The following is a 27,295-nucleotide window of genomic DNA, read 5'->3' as shown; positions in this document are numbered from 1 at the left end:
GCCTCAAGTCTTTTGGGGTATGATGCAACAAGCTTTGCTTATCAGCATTTGGCAATTATCTGCCATTCTTCTCTTCACCTCTTCACCTCTCAAGCTCTGTCAGGTTGGATAAGGGTAGACTCACATTTTCAGGTTTCTCCAGAAATATTTGATTGGGTTCAGGCCCAGGCTTTGGCTTTTGGCCACTCAAGGACATTTGTCTATAAACCAATCTTGCTGTGTGCTTTGGCTCATTCTCCTGTTGGTGCATTGAGATTTTCTTCTACTCTGACAAGTCCCTCAGTACCTAACTCTGAAAAACATCCCCATAGCATGAGGCTGCTACCATCACACTTTATTGTTGAGATGGTACTCTTAAGGTAATGAGCAGTGTCTGGTTTCCTTCAAATACGATGATTGGAATTGAGGTTCATCAGACCAGAGAATCTTGTTTCTCACAGTCTAAGGGTCCTTTACATGCTTTTTTGCAAATACAGAATGTGTTTTCATGCATCTTTGCTAAAGAGAGGATTGAGTCTTGCCACACCACCATAAAGCCCATATTGGAGGAGTATTGCAGTGATAGTTGTTCTTCAGTAGGTTTTTCCTACCTCTGCATATTATTATGGAGCTGACCATCAGCTTCTTGGTCACCACTCTAACCAAGGCCCTTCTCCATCAATTGCTAAGTGGAGGCCAGTTATAGGAAGAGTCAAGGTTGTTTCAAACTTCTTCCATTAATGGTAACAGAGACTACATGCTTCTGTGAACCTTCACTGCAGAAGATTTTTTTCTGAACTCTTCCCCATGCAATCCTGTCTCAGAGCTCTACAGGCAGTTTTTTTTACCTCTGGGCTTGACTTTCGCTCTGATATGCATTTTTAGCTGTTATACCTTTTATTAAGATGCGTGTGCCTTTCCAAATCATGACCATTCAAATGACTTTGCCACAGGTTAACTCTACTCAAAGTGTAGTAACATCTACAAGCAATATGATTCCTTCAGAGCAAATTTTAACTGTCCCAGATAAGGGTATGAATACTTATGCAATGGAATAATTTGCATTTTTTATTTTTAATAAATTTGCAAAAATGTTAAAACTTTTTTGGCATTGCCATTATGGTGTATGGAGTGTAGATTGGTGTGGGGAAGAATTAATTTAAAGCAGTTAACATATGGCAGCAACATAACAAAATGTAAATAAACAACAACAACAAAAACAACAAAAAGAACTTTCGCAAGGCACTGTATCTGGACTCATTTAAATAACTTGGGTTAGTTAAAATTTGCCAAGAAAAGAAACTCTTTTGTCAGAGAATGTTTTTTCCAGTTTAGGGGTTTACAGAAATGTAAATATTTTTTTCTTTTAGTGATTTATAGGCAGTTATTCATGCCGTTATTTCAGCAAGGCTTTATTATTGCAATGCTTTATATGCTGGGGTCAACCGGTTTTCCCTTTCATGCTTGCAGCTGGTTCAAAATGCTGCAGCTCACTTCTTAATGGGAAAGAAAAAGCACATTTTAGCACATTTACATAGGCTAGTTAAATTTAAAATTGATTACAAGGTTTTAACTTTTGTATTTAAAGCCTTGCATGGTCTGGCGCCAGCTTACATCTCAGACCTTATATGTCCATTATTCCCCCCAGAGAGATCTTAGATCATCCTCTGACAAACTATTAAGTGTCCCATTGTCCCGCTTAAAATCTAAAGGTGACAGAGCCTTTTCTGTATTAGCCCCAAAACTGTGAAATGTACTTCCTCAATCTGTTAGATTATCCTCTTCTGCATTTAAATCACCTTTGAAAACGTATCTCTTTTTTCAGGCCTATTCATAATTTAGATACGTTAGTCTTAGTGATTAAATTCTTTGTCTTGATTCTTATTCAGCTTTATGGTTCAAGTTGTTTGATTTAAAATTTTAAACTCTGTATTTCTGTATGACTGTCAGCATTTACTGTTTTATTGTGCACCTTGGTCAACATTAATGATATTTTAAGGTGCTATATAAATAAAAATGACCTTGACCTTCTTAATTTACTCACATGTAAATTATACAGTGCTCTCCACTAATATTGGCACCCTTGGTAAATATGAGCAAATCTGACTGTGAAAATAAATCTGCATAGTTTATCCTTTAGATATTTCATAAAAAAAAAAAATCACAAAATTCTAACCTTTTATTGAAGTAAAACAATGGAAACTGGGGGGAAATCTCATTATGAAATAAATGTTTTTCTCTAATTCACATTTGCCACAATTATTGGCACCCCTAGAAATTTGTCTAAGTAAAATATCTCTGAAGAATATTCCCATTAATATTACATTTTTTTTAGCACACCAGGGTGGCTATGACGATAAAATTGTCCAGCCATGACTTTCTGTTCCACATGATAATAAATATGAGGAACACAAGGGCCAAATTCCCTTAATCATCCACCACAAGAAGTAAAACCAAAGAATGTAGTTCTGATGTGCAGAACAAGTTTGTTGAGCTTCACAAAATAGAAAGTGGCTGTAAGAAAAGAGCTAAAGCATTGAAAATCCCCATTCCCACCATCAGGGCAATAATTAAGATAAAAATAAAATGATCAAACAGCCCCTACATCACCACATGTTGTTCCAGAGGGTTTCAAGAAAAATCTTCCTGGCTCATCCAAAAACAAACTCCAGCATATTCACTTGTCAGACATGATTGGAACTTCAAACAGGACTGGCTTCTATGGTCAGATGAAGCAAAAAATGAGCTTTTTGGCAGCTAACACTCCAGATGGTTTTGGTGCAGACAGGGATAAAAAAGTACCCCATGTCCACGGTTAAAAATACTGCTGGGTCTTTAATGTTGTGGACCTGTTTTTCTGCCGGAGGTCCTGGACATCTTGTTTAGATACATGGCTTCATGGATTCTATCAAATACCAGCAGACAAAAAATCAAAACCTGACTGCCTCTGTTGGAAATCTTATAATGGGCCATGGCTGCATCTTCCAGCAGGACAATGTTCCAAAACAAACATCAAAATCAACACAAAATTGTGTCACTGAGCACAGAATGAAGCTTCTACCATGGCCTTCCCAGTTTCCTGACCTGAGCCCTCTATAGAAACTGAAGAGAAGAAGCACCAACATGAAGCTGGGAAGAGAGAGATTCTGGAGAATCTAGAGAGATTCTGTATTTTTTTAATGAAAGATCAAAAGGATAAATTATGCAGATTTATTTTCACATATTTACCAAGGGTGCCAATATTAGTGGAGGGCACTGTAGGTGATTTTTTTTCTCCCCAGTAGAACAGTAAAGACAATTTTAAGGGAAAAGGGTGGTAATTGGTGATTCATACAATACAAGTCAGCGGCTACCGGCACTTTGAGAGTCAAAACAAGCATATCAGTAAACACAAAATTAATACCCATATCTCCTGATGATATATTCAGATCTCATGAAGTGTTACGATCACTGTTCAAAGAAACTGAACATTATTACCTGTAATTCATAGTCTCAGGCAAACTTTTTAGAGTGATGTCTGGTTTGCGAACAAATCAGTCTTTTGAACCAAATCGGACTGAACTGTCTAAAACAGGTCTACAAGTTACTCAATCAAAACTCACTTTTAGACGCTTGAAACTTGAAATGAGCCAAAACACTAGCATATAGGATCCTGTCATGCTGGTTTTTAGCAACTCATTCAGTGCTCCAATTCCTCTAGCAGTCACTGAACTGAGGAAATGGTTTCGACTCAGACTGAAGACTGATGAGCCAGTGATATGCACATGCATGAACCGAGCATTTGAACGAAGGGGCAAAATTAATGTTTTCATGGTTTCTCATTAATTATATGAAAAGGTGAGCCGATGAAGACTAGTTTATTCACATTGTATGCTTTAGACATTTGAAACATCTATGTTTTACATCATTATTGGGTGCTTTAACCCTCTGGTGCTCTTCGGTCACTTCTGACCGAAAAATTTTCTGTTTTGAATTTTTAAAAATCACTGCTTAATCGGAATGACATGAAACTCGGTGACTTTTATGCCATTTGGAATGTCAACACAAAAAAAAAATTGAGGGCATGATTCAAGCAGGCTAAGTGGTCGTAAAAAAAATAGTCACACTTGTGCTCTTCGGTCTAAAATGACCGACCATAGGAAATGAATGGGAAAAAGACAAAAATACAAATATTCAGAGAATTTTTGTGTGTACAATCTACAAATCCTCCACAATGCTGAAAAAAAGTACACAGCAGTGAAGGGGTGACACTCTAAAACACACCCATTCATAAACACACCCATTCACACACACACACGCACACACACACACACACACACACACACATTAATATACACACCTCTATTCGGTCACTTTTGACCAAAACATTTTCGGTTTAGAATTTTTCAAAAAATCACAGCTTCATCAGAACAGTACCAAATTCATTGACTTTTATGGCATTTGGAATGTGAACACACATAAAAAATTAGGGCAGGATTAAAAAAACTAATAATAAAATAAAAACTTGTGCTCTTCGGTCTAAAATGACCGACCATTGGAAATGAATGGGAAATTGACAAAAATACAAATATTCAGAGAATTTTTGTGTGTACAATCTACAAATCCTCCACAATGCTGAAAAAAGTACACAGCAGTGAAGGGGTGACACTCTAAAACACACCCATTCACAGACAGACACGCACACACACACACACACACACACACACAAACACACTAATATACTCACCTCTATTCGGTCACTTTTGACCAAAACATTTTCGGTTTTGAATTTTTTTTAAAAATCACAGCTTCATGAGAACGCTACCAAATTAAGTGACTTTTATGGACACACATAAAAAATGAGGGCACGATTACAAAAAAAAACAAAAAACTTGTGCTCTTTGGTCAAAAATGACCGACATCAGGAAATGAATGGGAAATCGACAAAAATACAAAAATGTACAGAATTTTTCTGTCTCTTTCTCACACATCCACACACACATGCACAAATGAACTGAAACACAGCAAATTGAGAAGATGTAAAATAAAATAAAAATATATGTATAAAAAAATTACATATCCAGAGTGCAAAAGACACGCACTCTCTTGCATATACAAAAAATTAACACTTCAAATCATATTTATAACAAAAAACTATCCCAAACTGGATAATAAATAGTCTTTGAGATTGTTTAAATGTATGTTCAACTATTCCACCTAATAAAAATACTGAATCAATTGTCTAAAAACAACTAGGCAATTCACAAGCTGCTTTGTAGCTTACTATACAGGCATCAAGTTACACCTGCCATTACAGATGTTTTTCTCGTTTTTTACCAACAGATGGCGCTAATCTGCCTTCAAAAATTAGTGTTGAATGGCTGAGTCTCTATTTCAACCTGAAATACTGCATTCATTAAAAATTTTTTTTAAAAAAAATTAAAATAAATTTTTTTATTATTCTCAATGGCAAAAAATGGATATTAATTACAGCATAAATATTCATTATTACCACAAAACCCTCTCAAAATTCAAAAGAAAAAAGAAAAAATATTATTAAACAAAAATGAATTGGAATGGTTTTACTGAAAAAATTACAGGATGCGTTACAGGTGTCCGGTCACTTCTGACCGCGAAGAGCACACGTGTGACTGCTAAACGAAGAGCACCAGAGGGTTAACAGTGTAATTAAGTATGCATTACATTATTACATGATTACATAAAAAGACTAGTGAATTAAACCAATTCCTTTAAAATCGAACTGTCCGAAAAAAAAAAGAGCCATCTGAATTGTTCTAGTTTTAGCTGACTAAATATAATATTTTAGTCGACTAAATCCACAGTAGATCTAGTTGGCTAAAACCTAATGGGTTCGGTTATAATGTAATGCATTTATTAAGCATTTTTCAAAAATGTCCAAACTCATATAGATTTGATATTAAGGTTTTAGCATGATATCCACAGATTTATGCTATGATATATATTAAAATTAAACAATTTCTCATGAGGAAACAAGAACTTTTCATTTTCAATGAAATACCAATGGTAATATAGGCTAATTATGCATTCTTATAACAACTTGTTTACCATATTCTTCATTCTTTCAAGCAGATATATTTCAAGTCAAGTCAAGTCGAGCTTTATTGTCATTCCGCTACATGTGTGGACATACAGTGGAATGAAATGTTGTGTCTCGCAGGACCACGGTGCTAAATAAATAAACAAATATAAACATACAATACTAGAAGAGCAATTTTTAAACCTATTTATAGCTTACTGAAGCTGGAATCTAACTATACATAAACTATAAATAATTAACTATACACGTAACCTAAGACAAGACTATACAAGTACTTTACATAATACTATACAATATTTGTGCAAGATATTGTGCAAAAGAGGTATTTGGGTTGAAGAGCAAGTAGTGCAATATGACTGGTGGTGTATTTACAAGTAAACATTTGTGTTGTCTTGTTGATTCCTTATAACATGGAGTGTTTGTAAGAAAGTGCCTGGTGCATATATTTTCACAGTGTTTTGGAACATGTAGTGTTTGTATTAAAGTGTCTGGTGCATTTAGAGTGTGCTTTCTACAGGTGTTTTTTTTTTCAGCCCACTCACCTGTGTGTAGCACCCTCAAAAATTGCACTAATGTTTTTGAAGGGGGGGGGGGGGGGGGGGGGGGGTTCAGTCGGTAGGGTTGTGGATAAGGTTCAGAGGGGGGTGAGGTGATTTGAATTGAGGGCTCTCACAGCCTGGGGGAAAAAGCTATTGAGTAGTCTGATAGAGCGGGCTCTAATGCTCCGGTACCGCCTTCCTGATGGCAAGAGCTGGAAGAGACTGTGGGAAGGATGGGTGGGATCTTTCACGATACTGGTGGTTTTACTGGAGCATCGTGCAAGAAAAATGTCCAGAATGGAGGGGAGAGGGGCACCGATGATCTTTGCAGCTGTGTTCACCGTCCGCTGGAGGGTCTTGCGGTCAGCAGCACTGCAGTTTCCATACCAAACAGTGATGCAGCTGGCCAGTACGCTCTCAATGGTTCCCCTGTAGAATGTGGTGAGGATGGTGTGACGAGTCGGCTGCCTCCCCCCTAATTATCATCACCACCCCGTCCCTTATTCGCCGCCCTTCTCCAGGCTCCCGACGGGAGTGGGTGTGTAGGGGAGAGGAGGGGCGAGAAATCGTCTCGGGCTGGCGGCGTGTGATGAGGGCACCTGAATGAAATGAAGCCTCATCACTGCCGCTGTTTAAATCCCGAGCGCGCCTCTCCTCAGGAGACCGGTCTCTCCCCCGTGCATGCACGCTGGTGTCCTCGCGGGTCCAGGAAGGGGTGAAGAGGGAATCCCGCGCCGCCAGGAGGACAAACCGCCGGACCCACGGTCCGGCTGAAGACCGCACCAGAGACGGCCGACAGGCCAGGATGCCGGGCCGTAGATTCCCCGCTGGAAGCACCGGACAGCTCGAGAGGGACGAAGCCGCAAGAGATGCCGCCGCCCCTAGCACCCCGGTCCCACGCGGGGAGCGCGTGCGGCCGCCGGACTCCGCCTCTTACCTGGACCCTTCCCTATCGAACACTACCCATTCTTCACGAAACCCCAGCACTCGAGGACACCAGATCCCCCGTTTATTTGGACACTTTTCTTTCCCCTTTTGGACACTTTTCTTTCATTTTCTGTTTAATAAAAGCCTCTCCGAGGCCTGACGCCACACCCACTGTGTCTGTTGTTTGCTCCTCCCGCCACAATGGGTAGAGGGAGGCTTGCCCTTTTCAGTCGGCGCAGAAAGTGTAGACGCTGTTGTGCCCTCTTGGATAGTGACATGGTGTTGGTGGACCAGGTGAGATCCTCTGTGATGTGCACCCCCAGGAATTTAGTGCTGCTGACTCTCTCCACAGTTGAGCTGTCGATGGTCAGAGGGGGGTGGTTAACGGAGTTTCTCCTGAAGTCCATCACAACCTCCTTTGTCTTTTCCACATTCAGGGACAGGTTGATAGTGCCACACCATTCAGCCAGCCACCTCCTCTCTGTAGTGCGTTTCATCATTTTTGCTGATGAGACCTACCACCGTTGTGTCATCAGCGAACTTGATGATGTGGTTGGAGCTGAACTTGGCAGTGCAGTCATGTGTCAGGAGCGTGAAGAGCAGTGGGCTGAGCACACAGCCTTGTGGGGCACCTGTGCTCAGTGTGGTAGTGCTCGAGGTATTGTGGCCGACATGCACTGTCTGAGGTCTACCAGTTAAAAAGTCCAGGATCCAGTTGCAGAGGGAGGTGTTAAGGCCCAGCAGGTTTAGTTTATTTATGAGCTGTTGTGGGATTATGGTTTTGAATGCTGAGCTGAAGTTGATGAACAACATTCTAACATAGGAGTCTTTATTTTCTAGGTGGGTAAGAGCCAGATGTAGAGTGGAGGAAATTGTATCGTCCGTAGAGCGGTTTGGACGGTATGCAAACTGGAGTGGGTCGAGTGTGTTGGGGAGGCTGGTTTTGATGTTATGCATGACTAACCTCTCAAAGCACTTCATCATGATTGGAGTAAGTGCTATGGGACGGTAGTCATTTAGACAGGACACAGGTGATTTCTTTGGTACCGGTATGACTGTTGTGGATTTAAGACAGGTGGGGACGACTGCTTGGCTCAGTGAGGCGTTGAACATATCCGTTAGGACATCCGTCAGCTGTGCAGCACAGTCTTTTAGTACACGACCAGGTATGTTGTCAGGACCCGCAGCCTTGCGTGGGTTAATCCTAGATAGGGTCTTCTTTACGTCGACTGGAGACAGAGTACCTGGTCATTTTGAGGTATGGGCAGTTTTTGTGCAGGTGTGTCATTCTGCATTTCAAACCGTGAGTAGAATTGGTTGAGTGCATCTGGGAGGGATGTGTCATCATCACAGGCCTGTGGCAGGGGCTTGTAGTCAGTGATGGTCTGGATGGCTTGCCACAGGCTTCGTGTGTCGTTGCTGTTCGTGAAGTGATTATTAATTTTTTGAGAATATGACTGTTTCGCCTTCTTGATGCCACTGGACAGATTGGCTCTTGCTGTTTTGATGGCTGCTTTATCTCCTGATCTGAATGCTTCATCTCTGGTCTTTAGCAGCCCACGAACCTCTGCTGTCATCCACGGCTTCTGATTTGCACGTGTGGTGATGGTCTTGGTGACTGTCACATCATCAATACACTTTTTGATGTAAGCAGTCACAGTGCTGTTATCGACTGTGTTTATATGAATACTCGTCAAAATGGACAATTTGTCATCATTTTGTGTGTATTTCTTTGTTCATGCGATGCGAAAGAGTACTCGTGTGCTGTGTGGGACGCACTTTCTGTGTGCGCTCAGAAAACCAGACCGAATTAAAATCTCTTTCGTGTCATTAAATTTATTCATATGTCTGCACTTCTCTTACTCCCAGATATTGACACTAGGGCTTTTACTATCGATTATTTTGGTAATCGAGTAATCTGTCAATTATTCTGCCGATTAATCGAGTAATCGGATAATTACAATACATTTTTTTGTAGCAATAAAAATAGATTTAAGTGAACAATAGCTATTTAAATGACTTAAAATACTTATGTGACCCTGGACCACAAAACCAGTCTTAAGTAGCATGGGTATATTTGTAGCAATAATCAAAAATACATTATATGGGTCAAAATTATAAAAAGGGGGAGACAAGGACTAAACCATCTGAACTAGAAACAGAGGGGGAAAAACACTGGGAAAGCATGACAGACTACACAAGAATCCTGACAATTAAGTAAAGATCATGTTCCATGAAGATATTTTGTAAATTTTCTGCCATAAATATATAAAAACTTGATTTTTGATTATTAATATGCATTGCTAAGAACTTCATTTGGACAACTTTTAAGGCAATTTTCTCAATATTTAGATTTTTTTGCACCCTCAGATTCCAGGTTTTCAAATAGTTGTATCTCAGACAAATATTGTCCTATTTTAACAAACAATATATCAATGGAAAGCTTATTTACTTAGCTTTCAGATGACGCAAGAATCTCAATTTCGACAAATTTACACTTATGACTGGTTTTGTGATCCAGGGTCACATATATGATAGCAATAATGCAATAATAATTAGTTCAAATAAAATGTCAAAAGCAAGTAATCATATGGTTTTATTGAACAACACTGTTAAAATACATAATGCATTATAAACAATAGAGCTAATGTACATTATGCATTATAACAAATGCCTGATGCCTCATTAAAATAATTGGTACAACCCTTTGGGACCACAACTGTTTTTTCATCTTTAAACTAGCAAAAGTGAATTCAGACCATGTGCTTAGATAGTTAAAATAGGGCCCTACGGATCACAGAACAAAACATCTTGGATAGACTGAGGATGAGTTAACACCAAATTCAGATTTTTGGGTAAACTATCCCTTTAAGTAGATAAACTGAAATTAAATGATGTGCAACTTTAGTCCTTGGAACGGAAAATACACACCCACACCCACACACTGAACGTGAATCTGCATTTGACACATTTAATTTCCACTTGATGTGGAATTATATTCATGAATAATAATATGAGAGCAGTTAGCTCAAATTATTCCGCTGTCACACTCGGAAACCTGACAGACGGGAATTATTGAATCGTTTAAAGAAAGAAATAACGAGCGAATTACCCAGAAACTCTCATCTGCTGCATTCTTTTAACTCAATGAGATCTTTAAATCACAGCTGCTTTAAAGAGTCGTCGGCTGATCTGAGAGCAGTTTGATTCTCTGAGATCAGAACAAACACACAAGCAGTATCTGATCCCAGAGCAGCGCTCCTGGATCCCATATTCGTTTGATACATACAGACACTCTGTAAAGAGAATCGCCATGCATTAAAGCCAGAGATAAAGATTAGTTTTTAATAAAAGTTTCATAAACTCATCTCTCCTCTGACTCAGAACTTTATCTGAATGTCTGACTTTTTATTTCACTTTTCAGTGCACACGAAAAAGTTATCATTTTTATGATAATACAATCTAATGTAATATTCACAGAGAGTTGTGTGATATAATAAACTCCATTTATGGATCAGTCCTAGTTTTTACAGTCTTAACTTTTTTTTTGGCTTTGTGAATTGAAACCCATCCGAGCGATAAACCACTATGAAGCTTACTATAGTGATGCACGCTTTCTTCTGTAATAATTTATTTTGTGTGTGTGTCAGTTAATTTATTCATTTGATCAGTCGTTCATTCATTAGATCATTTGTTCACTTGTTCATTCATTTATTAATTCAATAATTTGTCCATTCAATCATTTGTTTGATCTTTCATTCTTTCTATCGTTTATTCGTTCATTTAGTATTTAATTTCATCATTCGTTTGTTTGTTCATTCATTCAATCATTTGTTAGTTCATTTATTTGTTCATTTATTTATTTGATTGTTTGGTTTGTTCATTCATTCATTTGTTTATTCGATCATTCATTCATTTTATCATTTGTTCAATACTTTATTAATTTATCAATTCATTCAATCATTCATTTGATCATTTGTTCATTCATTCGATCATTTGTTAGTGTGTTCATTAGTTCATTTATTCATTCATTAATTTGATAGTTCGATAATTTGTTCATTCATTCGTTAATTCATTTATTCGATCATTCATTCATTCAATCATTTGTTTATTTATTCATTAGATCATTTGTTATTCGATCATTAATTTATTAATTTGTTCGGTCATTCATTCATTCATTAGATAATTTGTTCGCTTGTTCATTCATTCATTAATTCAATAATTTGTTCATTCAATCCTGTGTTTGATCATTCATTCTTTCTATCGTTTATTTGTTCATTCAGTCATTAATTTGATCATTCGTTTGTTTATTCATTCAATCATTTGTTAGTTCATTAGTTTGTTCATTTGATTGTTTGATTTTTCGTTCATTCATTTATTCGATCATTTGTTCATTCATTCATTTGGCCATTCGTTCATACACATTTATTCGATCATTTGTTCATTCATTTGGCCATTCGTTCATACATTCATTAATTTGTTTATTCATTCATTCAATCATTCATTTGATAATTCGTTTGTTTGTTCATTCATTTGATAATTTTTAGTGTGTTAATTAGTGAATTTATTCATTCATTAATTTGATTGTTTGATCATCCGTTCATTTGTTCATTCATTCATTCATACATTTGATAATTCATTTGTTCATTCATTCGATCATTTGTTAGCTTGTTCATTAGTTCATTTATTCATTCATTAATTTGATCATTACTTGTATATTTTTACATATTTCTGTGGCTTTATTTATTTATTTTTAAGTTTTATTCACTTTATTGCTTTATTGCATTTGATCTAATTTTCATTCAAATATTTTTGTTTAATTAATTGAAATCAAATATTTACATTTTGTTTTATTTTAGCTTTATTTCAATTACATTTTTAAGCAGTTTTAGTTAGCAGAAACAACACTCGTGTGTCTGTATTTATTCAGTTTCATTTTCTTTTTATTTTACATTTTTAGAAATGTTATGTCATTTTTTTATCCTTTTATAAAAAAATCTTTATAGCTTTATTTTAGTCTTAGTTTTAGTAATTTAGTCATTTACTTCATCTTATTTCTGATAGTTGCCATGTACATTTTTTTCAATCAAATATTTACATTTTATTATAGCTTTAATTCAGTTTCCAAAAACTGTAAATAGTTTTAGCTATGCTGTTGTGTAAGTGCAATTATTCAGGCTTTATGAATTAGTTTCAAGCTCTTTAGTCCTTCACAGATATCCTGACATACGTATGTGTGTTTTAAAGCAGGCCAGTGAGCTTGTGTGGCCCTAATGATGAATTAATTTCTAGGCTTGATGATCCTAATGAGAAATGCTTCAATGAAATGTACATTACATAACCAGAGTAATATAGAAATCACACACACACACACACACACACACACACACACACACACACACACACACAAAGTAATATACAAATTTGCTGTTATTCACTCTCTCGGTGGTGATGCATTAAAATGATGAAGTGCGTCAAACACACATACACACACACATACACACGCACACACGCACACACACACACACACACACACACACACACACACACACACCCCTCATCTGACTAATTCAAATGCAGTGAAAGTGAATTAAAGTTTTTTCCACTCAGGCCTTAATGTGGCTGTTGTTATGGTTACGGTTGCCGAGGGCTTTTCTGACTGTTGATCCTGCCGGGTTAAAAGGCATTACAGCAGTGAAAATGCATTTCACTATTATTTGTTAATTTTTTATTATTCTTTTAGCTTTTCCCCCCCGTTTTTCCATGTCACCAGCTGTTGACGGAAGTGTTGCACTCCTTTCAGGATCTGTGGGCAGAATTTGCCACGGTTTTTAAGTGGGAATTCAAATGAGAATATTTCTCTGAATTGATATTGATATTCAAGACTTTAAGGGGCTTTCAGAAGTAATTCCACTGGCCCTGATTATAACAGTGTTTGCCAACTAGAGTTTAACGTTTTGTGAGTCACTGGAGCTTGTTTGTGCGTTATTCATCACTATGATGTTAGGATGGTTTCCAGGGCATTGCTATGCGGTTGCTAGGGTGTGGTTTGTGTGGTCGCTAGACAGTTGAGAGAATATCTATCTATCATTCATTCATTCATTCATTCATTCAGTCATTCGTTTGATCATCCATTCTTTCTATCATTCATTCATTTATTCATACATTCATTCGATCGTTTGATCGTTCATTCATTCATTCACTCGATCATTTGTTCATTCATTTGATCATTCGTTCATACATTCGTTCATTCATTAGATCATTAATTTATTAATTTGATCATTCATTTAATCATTCCTTTGATAATTTGTTTGATCATTCATTCAATCAATTCATTTGATCATTTGTTAGTTCATTTATTTGTTAATTTATTCATTCATTTGATCGTTTGATCATTCGTTCATTCATTCAGTCAGTCATTCGTTTGATCATTCTTTCTATCATTCATTCATTAATTTTATTCGATCATTCATTTGTTCGTTCATTCATTCGATCATTTGTTATTTAATTCATTTGTTCATTTGTTCGTTTATTCGTTCATTCGACCGTTTGATCATTCGTTCATTCATTCACTCGATCATTTGTTCATTCATTTGATCATTCGTTCATACATTCGTACATTCATTTATTCGATCATTCATTTATTCATTTGATCATTCATTCAATCAATCATTCCTTTGATAATTTGTTTGTTCATTCATTCATTTGATCATTTGTTAGTTCATTTATTTGTTATTTATTCATTCATTTAATCGTTTGACCATTCGTTCATTCATTCATTTGATCATTTGTTTAATAATTCATTAATGCAATCATTAATTTATTTATTCAATCATCATTTGATTATTCGTTTGTCAGTTTGTTTGTTCATTCGATCATTTGTTTGTTCATTAATTCGATTGTTTGATCATTCGTTTGTTAGTACATTCATTCACTCGTTTGATCATTCGTTATTTGGCCATTTGTTCAATCATTCATTAGTTCTATCATTCATTTATTAATTAATTCATCGATTGATTTACTCATTTGTTCATTCATTCATTAGATAATTTCTTCGCTCGTTCATTCATTCATTCAATCATTCGTTTGTTCGTTCATCTATTTGTTGTTTCGTTAATTCGATAATTCATTCATTCATTAATTCACTCTTTGTTCATTTGCTTATTCGTTCATTTATTCATTCATTCATTCAGTCAGTCAGTCAGTCAGTCATTCATTAGATCAATTGTTCGTTCATATATTCAATACTTTATTCATTTATTTATGGATTTAACCATTCGTTCATCCATTTATTCATTCATTCATTCATTAATTCGATCATTAATTAATTCATTCATTAATTCATTCATTCGATCTTTCGTTCATTAATTCATTAGATCATTTATTTGTTCATTCATTAATTCATTTGGTCATTTATTCAGTCATTCATTTGATTATTTGTTCGTTCATTCGATCATTTGTTCATTCATTCATTCCTTTATTTATTCATTCATTCAATCATTTGTTCATTCATTAATTAGTTTATTTGTTCATTCATTCCTTTATTTATTAATTTATTCATTTAATCATTCGTTCGTTCGTTTATTTGTTTTGACCATTCATTCATTCATTCATTCATTCATTCATTCATTCATTCATTCGTTCATTAAATCCATTGTTCATTCATTCATTAGATAATTTGTTCATTCATTCATTACATAATTTGTTCATTCATTCATTCGATCATTCGTTTATTCATTAATTCGATCATTCATTTGTTCATTTGTTTGATCATTCATTCATTCGTTCAATCATCCACTTGATCATTTGTTTGGTAAATCATTCATGCATTAGATCATTTGCTCGTTCATTCATTCATTCCTTTATTCCTTTATGCATTCGATCATTCGTTTGATCAGTTAATTTGTTCAATCATTCACTTGTTTTGATCATTCATTCATTCAATCCATTGTTCATTCATTCATTAGATAATTTGTTGATTCATTCATTAGATAATTTGTTTATTCATTCATTCCTTCATTCATTCATTCGATCATTCGTTTATTCATTAATTCGATCATTCATTTGTTCATTTGTTTGATCATTCATTCATTCGTTCATTCATCCACTTGATCATTTGTTTGGTAATTCATTCATGCATTAGATCATTTGTTCGTTCATTCATTTATTCATTCATTCCTTTATTCATTCGATCATTCATTTGATCAGTTAATTTGTTCAATCATTTGTTTTGATCATTCATTCATTCAATCATTCATTCGTTCATTCATTAAATCCATTGTTCATTCATTCATTAGATAATTTGTTGATTCATTCATTAGATAGTTTGTTGATTGATTCATTCGATCATTCATTTATTCATTAATTCGATCATTCATTTGTTCATTTGTTTGATCATTCATTCATTTGTTCATTCATCCATTCCATCATTCATTTGTTCGTTCATTCATTCATTAGATAATTTGTTAATCCGATCATTCATTCATTCATTCATTCATTCATTCATTCATTCATTCAATCATTTGTTTATTCATTCATTTGTTTTTCTGTCTATCTATAGGGTTATTTTTTATTGATTTGAATTGTTTAAGAATACAAACAAGGCATTATCTGCTTAAATATGCATTCATTTTACATACATTTCTAGATCAGATGGATAAAATGAAGTTCGAGATTCTTGTTTCTTTTTGTTGACTTTAGAGGTAAAAGTTTTTACAGGCCAATAAAAAAAATACATTTAAAAAAATACAGTTTTTAGGAATAAAATGTTATATAGACTAGGCAAATAATATATAAACAAACTCCTTCGTAAAACCTTCAGAATATAGACAGGAATAAATCTGAAAATGACCTTTGAAGATGTGTATTATAATGGAAATCTACAAACACAAATAGATCAAGTGCAATAAAATAAACACGAGTGTATATTGGACATTTTCTTTCCTCTAGTCTGAAAGATGTTACGAAAACAAAACAACCCAAAAATGACCAGTCTTGCCTTAAAAGTGTGATAGCTATAAGACCGTAGGCTGTTTTTCAATGCAGTCGGATGTTTAGCAGCTGTTGTTGTTTTTGCTCTGAAAGTCCCACCTAAATAAGAGGCATGGAAATTATGCACTTTAAAGTTTGTGATTGTCCAATACAGATGTCATCAGTATGTTAACAACATTTTCAACAGCTAAGGATCCAATTTAAATCTGCGCTCTCTTTCCGCCCTATAAGAGAGAATTACAGGTGAATTTCTGAATGGAATGCTCAACACATTTCATCAAGGACAAATATATATATTAACAGCGTAGCGAAACACGGCAAGTAGTATTGTTCACGAACATCTAAAATCTCGGTAATAGAAATAGGATTGAATTAGACCTTCAAGTGCTGCATGAACAGCCCGAGTTAAAGCTTATTCTGATTTCAATCTTCAATGTCGATGAAGGAGCTTTCGCTTTTCACATGCTCTTTTCTCTGTGGCACGGTGCGGTGGGTCCGTCTGGTTTGAGCCAGCTGGGTAATTGAAATGGCATCTTATTACCATGTGAAATAGTTTATTGTGAACTCTCAGGATAGAACGACTGATGAAAATGAATGCGGGTTTTCGGCAGGAGAAAAGGGCTGAGTTATGATTCTTATGGGAGCGCTTGTCAAGATATTTTTTTTTCTCCTGAGAGAAAGACTGACACATCACTGAGATTACATTATAGTTTTTAAGTACTTACCCAGTGCTGTCATTTGGTCTTCACTTAAGTCCTAGAAGTGGAAGAAAAGTAGAAAGATGAACATGTGGAAAAGCCTATGAACTAGGGCTGTAACGATACACGATATGAAACCGAAATCGCGACACTCAGATCCACGATCCTGTGTCGCGTTGTAATAAGGGAGAATCGCGACACACCCCGTGACTACCTTTCCAATCATGTGATGCCTGCCTGCAAAAGTTGAACTAGTTGAAGAAGAACGTGAGGAAACATGGCAACCAAGCCAGAGATTGCGGACCCTCCCTCCTCATTTAAGTCAGCAGTATGGCAACTATTCGGAGCTGTATGATCCATAAAATACGGAGAAAGGCTATTAATAAAGAAAAAAATCCAGAAAATGCGTGTAGTATAGCCTGCGCAGTAAAAATACAATTATGTGTAAAATGTCATAGTAAACTGTGTCTGACATGAAAACCACGCTAGTCATTGTCCCATAAAATGACAAATAGCAAATAACACATATAGTATTTTCATTACGTTTCATTTATTTTGTTTTTGTAAAGTAAAATGAGACCTTGTTGTTTATAATACGTTTACCCCGAGACCGCGTCGCGAACACCAGCTCGACCGCAAAACACTTTCACTATGAGAGAAAGCGTCAGCCGTGCAGAGATTCCACCACTTGACGCGTACCATGTGAAATGGCTTTTAGGGGCCGTTCACATGTCGCGCCTAAAAACGCGTGGAAAACGCTAGGCGCGCCGCTTTCTTCCTTATCAACAAAGCGCTCGGGCACATGCGCTCCGGAAGCATCTGCCGTTTCTAAGCAACCATCAGCTGCGCTCTAGCTCCAAGCCTATGCGTCTCCATGCATTGTTTCTTCTATTAGCGTCAAAATAATGGGGGCTTGACAAATCATAAAGTTCAGGAAATCCCTGGACCACAATGATGAGCTGCTCCTCCATGTTTCTACAGAGGTTTCAATGTAACGGAAAAACGTGAGGAAGCTGATTGGTTGGTTCATGTCACATGACCTGCGGCGCTTGCTGCATTCTGAAACGTTGAGATGTTTTTATCTCGATGCGGCGCGGACGCGCCTAGAAAAAACGAGCGTGTCGCACCCAAGGGGCAACCTTCCGGTCTCCCTCGTGAAACCAACACGGAAGTGACTGAAACTGCAATTCATCGACTGGCCGCTTGAGGCTGGCTGCAAAAGGGAGTCAATCCCATTGACACTCCATGTTAAAATGCCCAACTTTACAGCAGAAAAAAGTATGTTTACAGCCTGGTTCAAAAAATGGTTTTGGTCTATATAGCTAGTTTTGCCCTTCATGTCAACTGTGAGGGGGGTGAATTTTTTTATAACTCATCGGTTTAAGTTATATTAAGCCTTAAAGTTCAGCATAATTAAGGGCGTGGCCACTTGAGTGACGGGGGATTGCCGCTGCTGTCACCACTGTCGCTCTAGGCGGGCGTGGTTTGAGCAACCAGCTCCACCCACATCCCGCCTTTTTGCCCATTGTTGATTATCCGGGAGTGACGCACGATGACGCGATTCCAAGATGGCGCGGCCGAATCCCGCCCACTATGAGCTTCAAATTAGCGCTTCAGAATCCTACGGGTGACGTCACGGATACTACGTCCATTTTTTTTACAGTCTATGGTCGCACGCGTGCGCGTCGCGACCGTGTCGCTTCCATTATGCGCGCGCAAGCCGCGCGTCTACATTTGAAATAACGAATTTGAGCGCGCAAAAGACGCTACATGTGAACGGCCCCTTAAACGGTCTTCAGACAGAGCGCGAACACAGGCACGGGACCGTTTGAGCAGCGTCAGCGTGTACCGGATTGAGTCCAAAGAGCAAATACCCGTGCATGTCACCTGCACTGCACCTGACAGATAAATATTATTCCACCGTTACGTCAGTTTTAGCGGTTCACCCGTCGGGTAGGACTCTGTTTCACACACACAAAGAATCTTGCATTGCTAGCAGGTTTAAAGAATTTGACATCTTGACAATTTTATCACTATCATGTTAAATTAAAAAAAAAAATCAGTGACAGACAGACCTTATCAGTTGTTAATTTTAATACAGAAGGTTTTTATTAAACCTTAAAATGTGACCTTGTATGTAAAACTAAGAAAGCTATTGAATTTTTTTTTTTTTTTTTTTTTTAATAAATCTGTTGTTTGATTTTCAGTTTCAGTTTCAGATTTTCTAGGCATATCGTTACACCCCTACTATGAACATACATTCTCTTTTTTTATGACTGATTCTGACTAAATGACGGATTATGTGATTACATTAGATTACAAATTAAATATAGCCCTTTGTTTGTTTGTTTATTTATTTATTTAGCTATCCCTTTACTTTTTTGTTTTATTTTTATTCCTTTTTTATATTGGTTAGGATTATTTTATTGGCGCATGCCTTATTTTATTAACATTTTATAACATTTTATTTCAGTTGTTATAGTTGGAAGACACACTGTGCCTTTTTTAGTCTTTCTTTCTTAATTTAATTTAATTTAATTTAGTTTAGTTTAATTTATTCTTTCTTTCTTTCTTTCTTTCTTTCTTTCTTTCTTTCTTTCTTTCTTTCTTTCTTTCTTTCTTTCTTTCTGTCTTTCTTTCTTATTAATTTAATGTAATGCAATTTACATCTTTATTTGAGTTAGGGTTATTTTAGTGATGCATGGCATATATATTGTATTTTTATTTAACATTTTATTTAGTTGTTATATTTGGAAGACACACTGCCTTTTTTTAGGCATTTAATTTATTTTAATTTAATTTAATTTAATTTAATTACATTTTTATATGGGTTAGGGTTATTTTATTGATGCGTACCTTATTTATTGTATTTTTATTAAACATTTTATTTAAAAAAAATGTAACATTTTATTTCAGTTGTTGTAGTTGGAAGAAACACTGTGCCTTTTTCATTATCTTTCTTAATTTAATAATTAATTTAAATTAATTTAATACAACTTTTTATATGGGTGGAGTTATTTTACTGATACATGCCTTATTTATTAATTTTTTTATTTAACATTTTAGATTATTTTTTAACATTTTGTTTCATAACATTTTACTTCAATTGTTATAATTGGAAGAAACACTGCCTTTCTTTCTTTCTTTCTTTCTTTCTTTCTTTTTTTTTTTTTTTTTTTACAATTTTTTGTAGGGGTTAGGGTTATTTTATTGACGCATGCCTTATTTTTTTTATTTAACATTTTATTATATAACTCTTAATTTCAGTTGTTATAGTTGAAAGACACACTGTACTTTTTTCTTTCTTTCTTTCTTTCTTTCTTTCTTTCTTTCTTTCTTTCTTTCTTTCTTTCTTTCTTTCTTTCTTTCTTTCTTTCTTATTAATTTAATGTAATTTCATTTCAATTTTATTTGAGTTAGGGTTATTTTAGTGATGCATGCCTTATATATTTTATTTTTATTTACCATTTTATAACATTTTATTTTAGTTGTTATATTTGGAAGACACTGCCCTTTCTTTCTTTCTTTCTTTCTTTCTTTCTTTCTTTCTTTCTTTCTTTCTTTCTTTCTTTCTTTCTTTCTTTCTTTCTTTCTTTCTTTCTTTCTTTCTTTCTTTCTTTCTTTCCTTATTAATTCAATTTAATAATTTCATAATTTAATTTATTTTTTTTATATGGGTTAGGGTTATTTTATTGATGCATGCATTCTTTTTTTTCTCTATTTCTTACTTTATTAATTAAATTTAATTAAATTTAATAATTAAATTAAATTTACATTTTATATGGGTTAGGGTTATTTTATTGATGCATGCCTTATTTATTAAAATTTTTAATATGTATTTTATTTAACATTTTATTTCATACGTTACAGTTGGAAGACTGTTGGAAGCCTTTTTTTTTTTTCTTTCTTTCTTTACTTATTTAATTTACCTTAATTTATTAATGTAATTACATTTTTTATATAGGTCAGGGTTATTGTATTTTATTTTTTATAGTTATAGGAGACACTCTGTGTCATTTCTACGCCTTGTTATTTATTTAGTTTTGAAACATGACATTAAAATAAGGCAAATAAATGCCCATGTATCTTCTCCGCTGCCGAAGCAGTTGTAAATGAGTTTTAAACTAATGTGTTTGCATAGAGTTCTACTTAAAATACTACACAGACACATTTATTGATCAGTATGTTTTATTTACTTAAGTACATTAAAAATCAAATACTTGTACTTGAGTACAAATGAAAAGGAGTACTTAATAGTTTTACTCAAGTACTTAATATGTGTTCTTCATCCACCACTTCTGGTGACAAATGGTAGTACCAAGTAAACTGTGACGTGTCTCAACTGATCATTTATGAACAGATCGCTCAAAATATATGACTCAAAATATCCCAATATCATATAAACAAGTCTTTCCACTCCTCAGAGGAAACAGATTAGATATTAAAGTGATGTGTTTAAGACAGACAATAGCCTATTCTCTGAAGAGTAACTGATGTGCAGCGTTTCCTATTATTCATTTACACGTTCCTCGAATTTCAAAATGCATTATTTGTAAAAGTCATCTAAGTGATAGATGAAGCACTTTTGGCCGTCCGCTGGTGTGGCTCTCGGCCAGGATCAGTCCACAGTAATATAGAGTCTGTCGAGTAAGTGTTTTTTTCTGTTAGGTAAGAGCATTTTTGCTAAGGCCGAAAAATGCTGCGAGCATGAACTCTAGTTGTGTAGGTCACTCTAAACATTATGGTATGCGCAAGTACACATGATGCTATGTGCATTTGTCATGTTTTTATAGTTCATTTGGATTATGACAATGAAAAACACAAACTCACTGAGTGCTGCTTCAGTCTATGAGGTGAAAGGGTCAGCTTGGCCTTGAGAAAATGCTCGACAGCGCTTTTTTCCAGTTGTTCTTGGCTGTGATATTGATGATGAAACGGGACACTCTATAAAAAGCGACACTGGCGAAGCCTTCATGAGCTCAGATCACTCAATACTCGCTCTTTCTCCCTCAGGGCCACATTTATCTCTCCTCTGAGGAGTCTCGCTCTCATCGCTCTTTATCTCACAGGGACATTAAGTGTGACAAATCCAATTACGGCTCACCTCGGTAATTAGCATTAGTGCAGACGTTTATGATTGTCGTTTATTTACCAGACTGAAGGTGCAACAATACTGTAAGCGTGCGTTAAACTGTCCGTTCACTGTGATGAGCTGCTCGAAATGTTTCTGTATGAACCCTGGTGATGTATGGCACTCGAAACTCATTGCATTTATGATATCTGCCTTTTCTTGATGCATTGCGCTCCCCTGAGAGAGAAACTCACCTGCTGAGACTCATTTGAGCTCTGAGAGTAAGAGAGACAGCGTTGAGAGGAATGGTTATGTGGGAAGCTCAGGTCGATGTCAAACGCTTATGCATTTGTAGATGAAGTGCTGCATTCTAGGTAGACTTTGGCTCTTTGATCTGCATACAGTATATATGAATCTGGTACACAAATGTTAGATATCACAGCGTGCCGATATACAGCCATATTGCACGGCTACGAGTGTGATATTGCTTTTATACAACAGTTCGACAGCACAAGTGTGTGGATACATAAGAAACAACAAACGAGTGTCTTAAAAACATCTTTTGTGCAGAACTAATAACTTCTGCCATGGATTCAAATATGAGTTTGACAGTTTAACAGCTGAGCCCAAGCCTCTGTTACTAATTCCAGAATGTCACTTTAAAACTAATAACGCACAAACGTTGAGTTGCTTCATTGAAAGCTTATTGTATTACAGTATTAAAAGCTCATTGTATTATGTGTTGTAGACTATTATGAGAGACAGATGGACCGAGCGAGTGCTACATCTGAGACAGCATTCATTCTTCAGCTCAATCTCATATTCACAATTAAACATTAGTTTGAATGTCCACTGAGGAAAGCGTTATCTTTGTCGTACTATCTTTCCATCTGTTAAGGGTGATTTCCGATGACAGCATTGCTTAGTGCATTTGTTGGCTGTGTCTTACAGGGTGTGGGTAAAAGTAAAAATAACTTCCTTGTTTACAACCCTGTTTCAGTGTAGTTCAATATAAAAGTCTCTTGTCTCCATCTAATGGCGGAATAATGTAACTAGAATCACCATCATGAACACACACCGTTTCCATACTAAATACTATTATTAAATACTACCATTATTTGTATAAAATATTATTTATTGAATAATATTTAATAAACAACAACAGCCATCATTAAAGCTGCTTGGAAATTTAGTCAAAAGTACAAAGACAACGCTCTAATATACAACATTAATGTTACATAAAATAAAACGTCATGAGATTTTGCCCTCAGCCAAAACTGTTTTCTCTAGAACAAATAACAAATTAATGAGACCAAAGACTGCCCGTTGGAATTGCCCAAAATAAATTAAATCTCATGTTTAACCACTATAGAGACATCAGAGCCAGTGGTAAATTCCAGAAGAGCTGGCAGAGGTAAGGCTGGTCTCGGCGGGTTCATGAGTGGAATCGAGCATATTTTCAAATAGACGATATCTTTATTAACAAACCACATATTTGAAGTCTAAGCAAGTACATTCTCACATAAAAATTGCTAAAACTACATTCCATGACACAAAAACAGTATTATTTCTAAAATTAGTGGATTTGGGCCACAATGACACTCACTGTGAGGAATACCGCAAACATAGTGATACAAACAATGAAACGGTATATATAATAATAATAAGTGTCTTTAAAAACCCTCTTTTGTGCAGAACTACCTCTTTCCGCCATTGATTCAAATCTCAGTTAGACAGTTTAAAAGCTGAGCCCAAGCCTCTGTTACTAATTCAAAAACATCACTTTAGAAATTAGTAACGAAGGAACGTTCAGTTGATTCTTTGAAAGCTTTTTGTGTTACTGTATTAAAAGCACACTGTATTATGTAGAGTATTATGAGAGAGAGATGGACTGGGCAAGTGTGATTACCTGCATCTTATACAGCATTCATTCTTTTGGCTTAATCTCATATTCACAATAAAACATTGGTTAGAATGTCCGCTGAGGATATCTTTGTCATACTATCCTTTCATCTTTTATTTCTGATGACAGCACTGCTAAGTGCATTTGTTAGCTGCATCTTACATGCTGTTGTTAAAAATAACATCCTTGTTTAGAACTCTGTTTCAGTCTCTTTCAATATGAAAGTCTCTTGTTGCCATCTAATGGTGGAATATTGCAACTAAAATCACCATCACGAACACGCACACGTTTCTGTATACTAAATGCTATTATTAAATACTACTATTGTTTATATAAACACTAATTTTTGAATATTAATATTTAAAAAAAACAACAAAAGCCATCATAAAAGTTGCTAGGTGATTCAGTCAGAAGTACAAAGGCAGCGCTCTGATATACAGCATTAAAGTTACATCAAATATAACATGATGAGATTTTTGCCCTCATCCAAAACTATTTGCTCTGGAAAAGCTTTTGTAAAGTACTGCAGTACTGAGGGATTGGATAATTTAGATTGCAACTGTATTTATTATTATTATATCACAAAGAACCATAGTATAAGAATTATAAATAAGAAATAAAAAATAGTAAAAATATACAGGTCCTTCTCAGAAAATTAGCATATTGTGATAAAGTTCATTCTTTTCTGTAATGTACTGATAAACATTAGACCATGGTATTACTGTGCTCAATTGGCCTGCCAACTCTCCTGACCTGAACCCCATAGAGAATCTGTGGGATATCGTGAAGAGAAAGTTGAGAGACGCAAGACCCAACACTCTGGATGAGCTTAATTTTTTGAGATAGGAATTTTGGGTTTTCATGAGCTGTATGCCAAAATCCTCAATATTAAAACAATAAAAGGCTTGAACTACTTCAGTTGTGTGTAATGAATCTACAATATATGAAAGTCTAATGTTTATCAGTACATTACAGAAAATAATGAACTTTATCACAATATGCTAATTTTTTGAGAAAGACCTGTACATCAAACAATCAATGTATACCCACAGACACAAACAAACTTATTAAAATTTTAAAAAATAAAGTGTTTGTACATTGTCATTGTACATTTGTGTTCTGCTTTAGTTCATCTTTCTCTCTGACTTTGACTTTCTCAGCAAAATCAGATTGATCAGTGTTGATAATCAGCTGGTAACGAGCCAGAGTTTAAATGAGCTTTTAATGAGCTGATGTTAAGAGGCAGGAGAAAAGATGCTTGAGTGAGAGTCACACTGAACTCACTGCGTCAAACAGACCTCACAGACACTTAAACAGCACTTTCGCCTACCTGCTCTTGTATTCTTTTTGTGCTGCTATACATTTTAAAAGTTTGATATGTTAATTGCTTGGGATTGTTTGATGATTAGATAAAGTCTTTGCATGTGCTAAAAAGCAGTTTTCTACGGTGGCCGAGAGAGGCCAACGCGCTGCAAACAAGAAAACACATGCAAACAGAAAAAACGACAACAAATTAAGAAAACATCTTCATCAGTTTGACAACACAGGCGCTGCAAATCCTCACAACACAAACACAAATACGGAAACGCGCTGCAAATTCTCACAACACAACCAAACTCAGAAACGCGCTGCGAACACACGAATGCACTGCATATAGCACGGTCCACAACGGAAATGTTTCAGGGGGACCTCAAAAAGTGACGAACCCATCTGGGACCTGATTATTTTTTCAGTGGCTGTTGGTCAGAGCAGAGGTGTTATCGGTGAACTATCGCCTTTTAGTGATAGTATAGTATCACTTAAAGGTGATAGTGATATAAATAATCAGGTAATATAGTGATATAAATAATCAGGTCCCAGATGAGTTCGTCACCTTTTGAGGTCCCCCTGAAACATTTCCGTTGTGGACCGTGCTATATGCAGCGCGTTTGTTAGTTTGCAGCGCCCTCGTGTGTTCGCAGCGCGTTTCTGAGTTTGGTTGTGTTGTGAGAATTTGCAGCGCGTTTCCGTATTTGTGTTTGCGTTGCGAGGATTTGCAGCGCCTGTGTTGTCAAACTGATGAAGATGTTTTCTTAATTTGTTGTCGTTTTTTTCTGTTTGCATGTGTTTTCTTGTTTGCAGCGCGTTGGCCTCTCTCGGCCACCGTAGTTTTCTCCATAACGACTGTCCTGATTCTTATTCATCTTTTTTTTTTGGTGTAACATTTAAAGTTTCATTTACTTAACATTATATTATCATCTCCAGACTGCCGTGATATCCTGTTACCCATGATGCTCCGGGAGCTGAGCGGGGCATTGGCCATTGTGGGGGAGGGGCTTCAGGATGAGAAGCGCAACAGCGTCGAACTCCTCAACAACATCCTGGAGGTGTTGAGCCGCATCGATGTGGTAAGAGCCAATCAAAGAGCAGCACACTAATACACTACACCAGACAATCACAGCACAGTCAGTGGATTTCAGGAGAAATTTCATCCCATTCCATTCAAAAGTGAAAAACCATTGATTAAAAATAGTGCACTAAAATTTCTATAAAATATAAAGAAATACTGATTAGAATATTTTGTTGTCATGCATTGTGATTCAAATGTATGTACGAGTTTGATAATCTGACATCTAATGTCCTTTTTGCACTTTTGATTAGGAATTTAGACATTTTTCAAGATTCAGAGGATCCAAATCTTCCAACTTTCTGTGGATTATGATTTGCAAAATGCATCTAATCAAACACACACACTCACTCACCTAGATCTAAAATGTGAGCGGGTTTTTAATTACTAAAATGGTGGCGGATTACTCTCGGGTTCTTTGAAGTCTGATGCTCTAATCTCACTTTCCGAACGCTGATGCGCTTAGACACTGAACTTCCTGAACTTCCACTTCCAAAGAAAGTGGGTAAAACAGAGAGAGAGAGAGAGAGAGAGAGAGAGAGATAATGAAGGAGGTCAGGACACCACTGTGTGCTTATCAGCACTGCCTGTTTAACCCAAATTGTTGCTCGTCTCTCGTGCAAAAAAACTGTTTGGTGAGTGTGTTTGTGTGTGTTTAAATCAGTAGTAGTGCTGCTTTCTCTTAAAGAAAAGCTCAGGGTTCAAAACAAGTAAAGATCTATTCTTAGCATCAGTGGTGAAAG

General features: G+C 35.9%; 1 protein-coding gene across 1 annotated transcript in view; it reads left to right on the top strand.

Moving 5' to 3' along the window:
* The window catches only part of dock2-like (dedicator of cytokinesis protein 2), an 86,484-nt gene extending 59,901 nt beyond the window's left edge, over window positions 1–26,583 (top strand). The window contains exon 25 of the mRNA XM_073820184.1: window positions 26,411–26,583. Coding sequence (XP_073676285.1) covers window positions 26,411–26,583 — 173 coding nt within the window. The remainder of the gene's footprint in view (window positions 1–26,410) is intronic.
* Window positions 26,584–27,295: the final 712 nt, after the last annotated feature.

The sequence above is a fragment of the Garra rufa genome, chromosome 16, assembly GCF_049309525.1.
Source record: "Garra rufa chromosome 16, GarRuf1.0, whole genome shotgun sequence".
In the NCBI taxonomy this organism is placed as follows: domain Eukaryota; kingdom Metazoa; phylum Chordata; class Actinopteri; order Cypriniformes; family Cyprinidae; genus Garra; species Garra rufa.
Note: the sequence above shows the minus strand (reverse complement) of the source record. Positions and strands in the feature narration are given on the sequence as shown.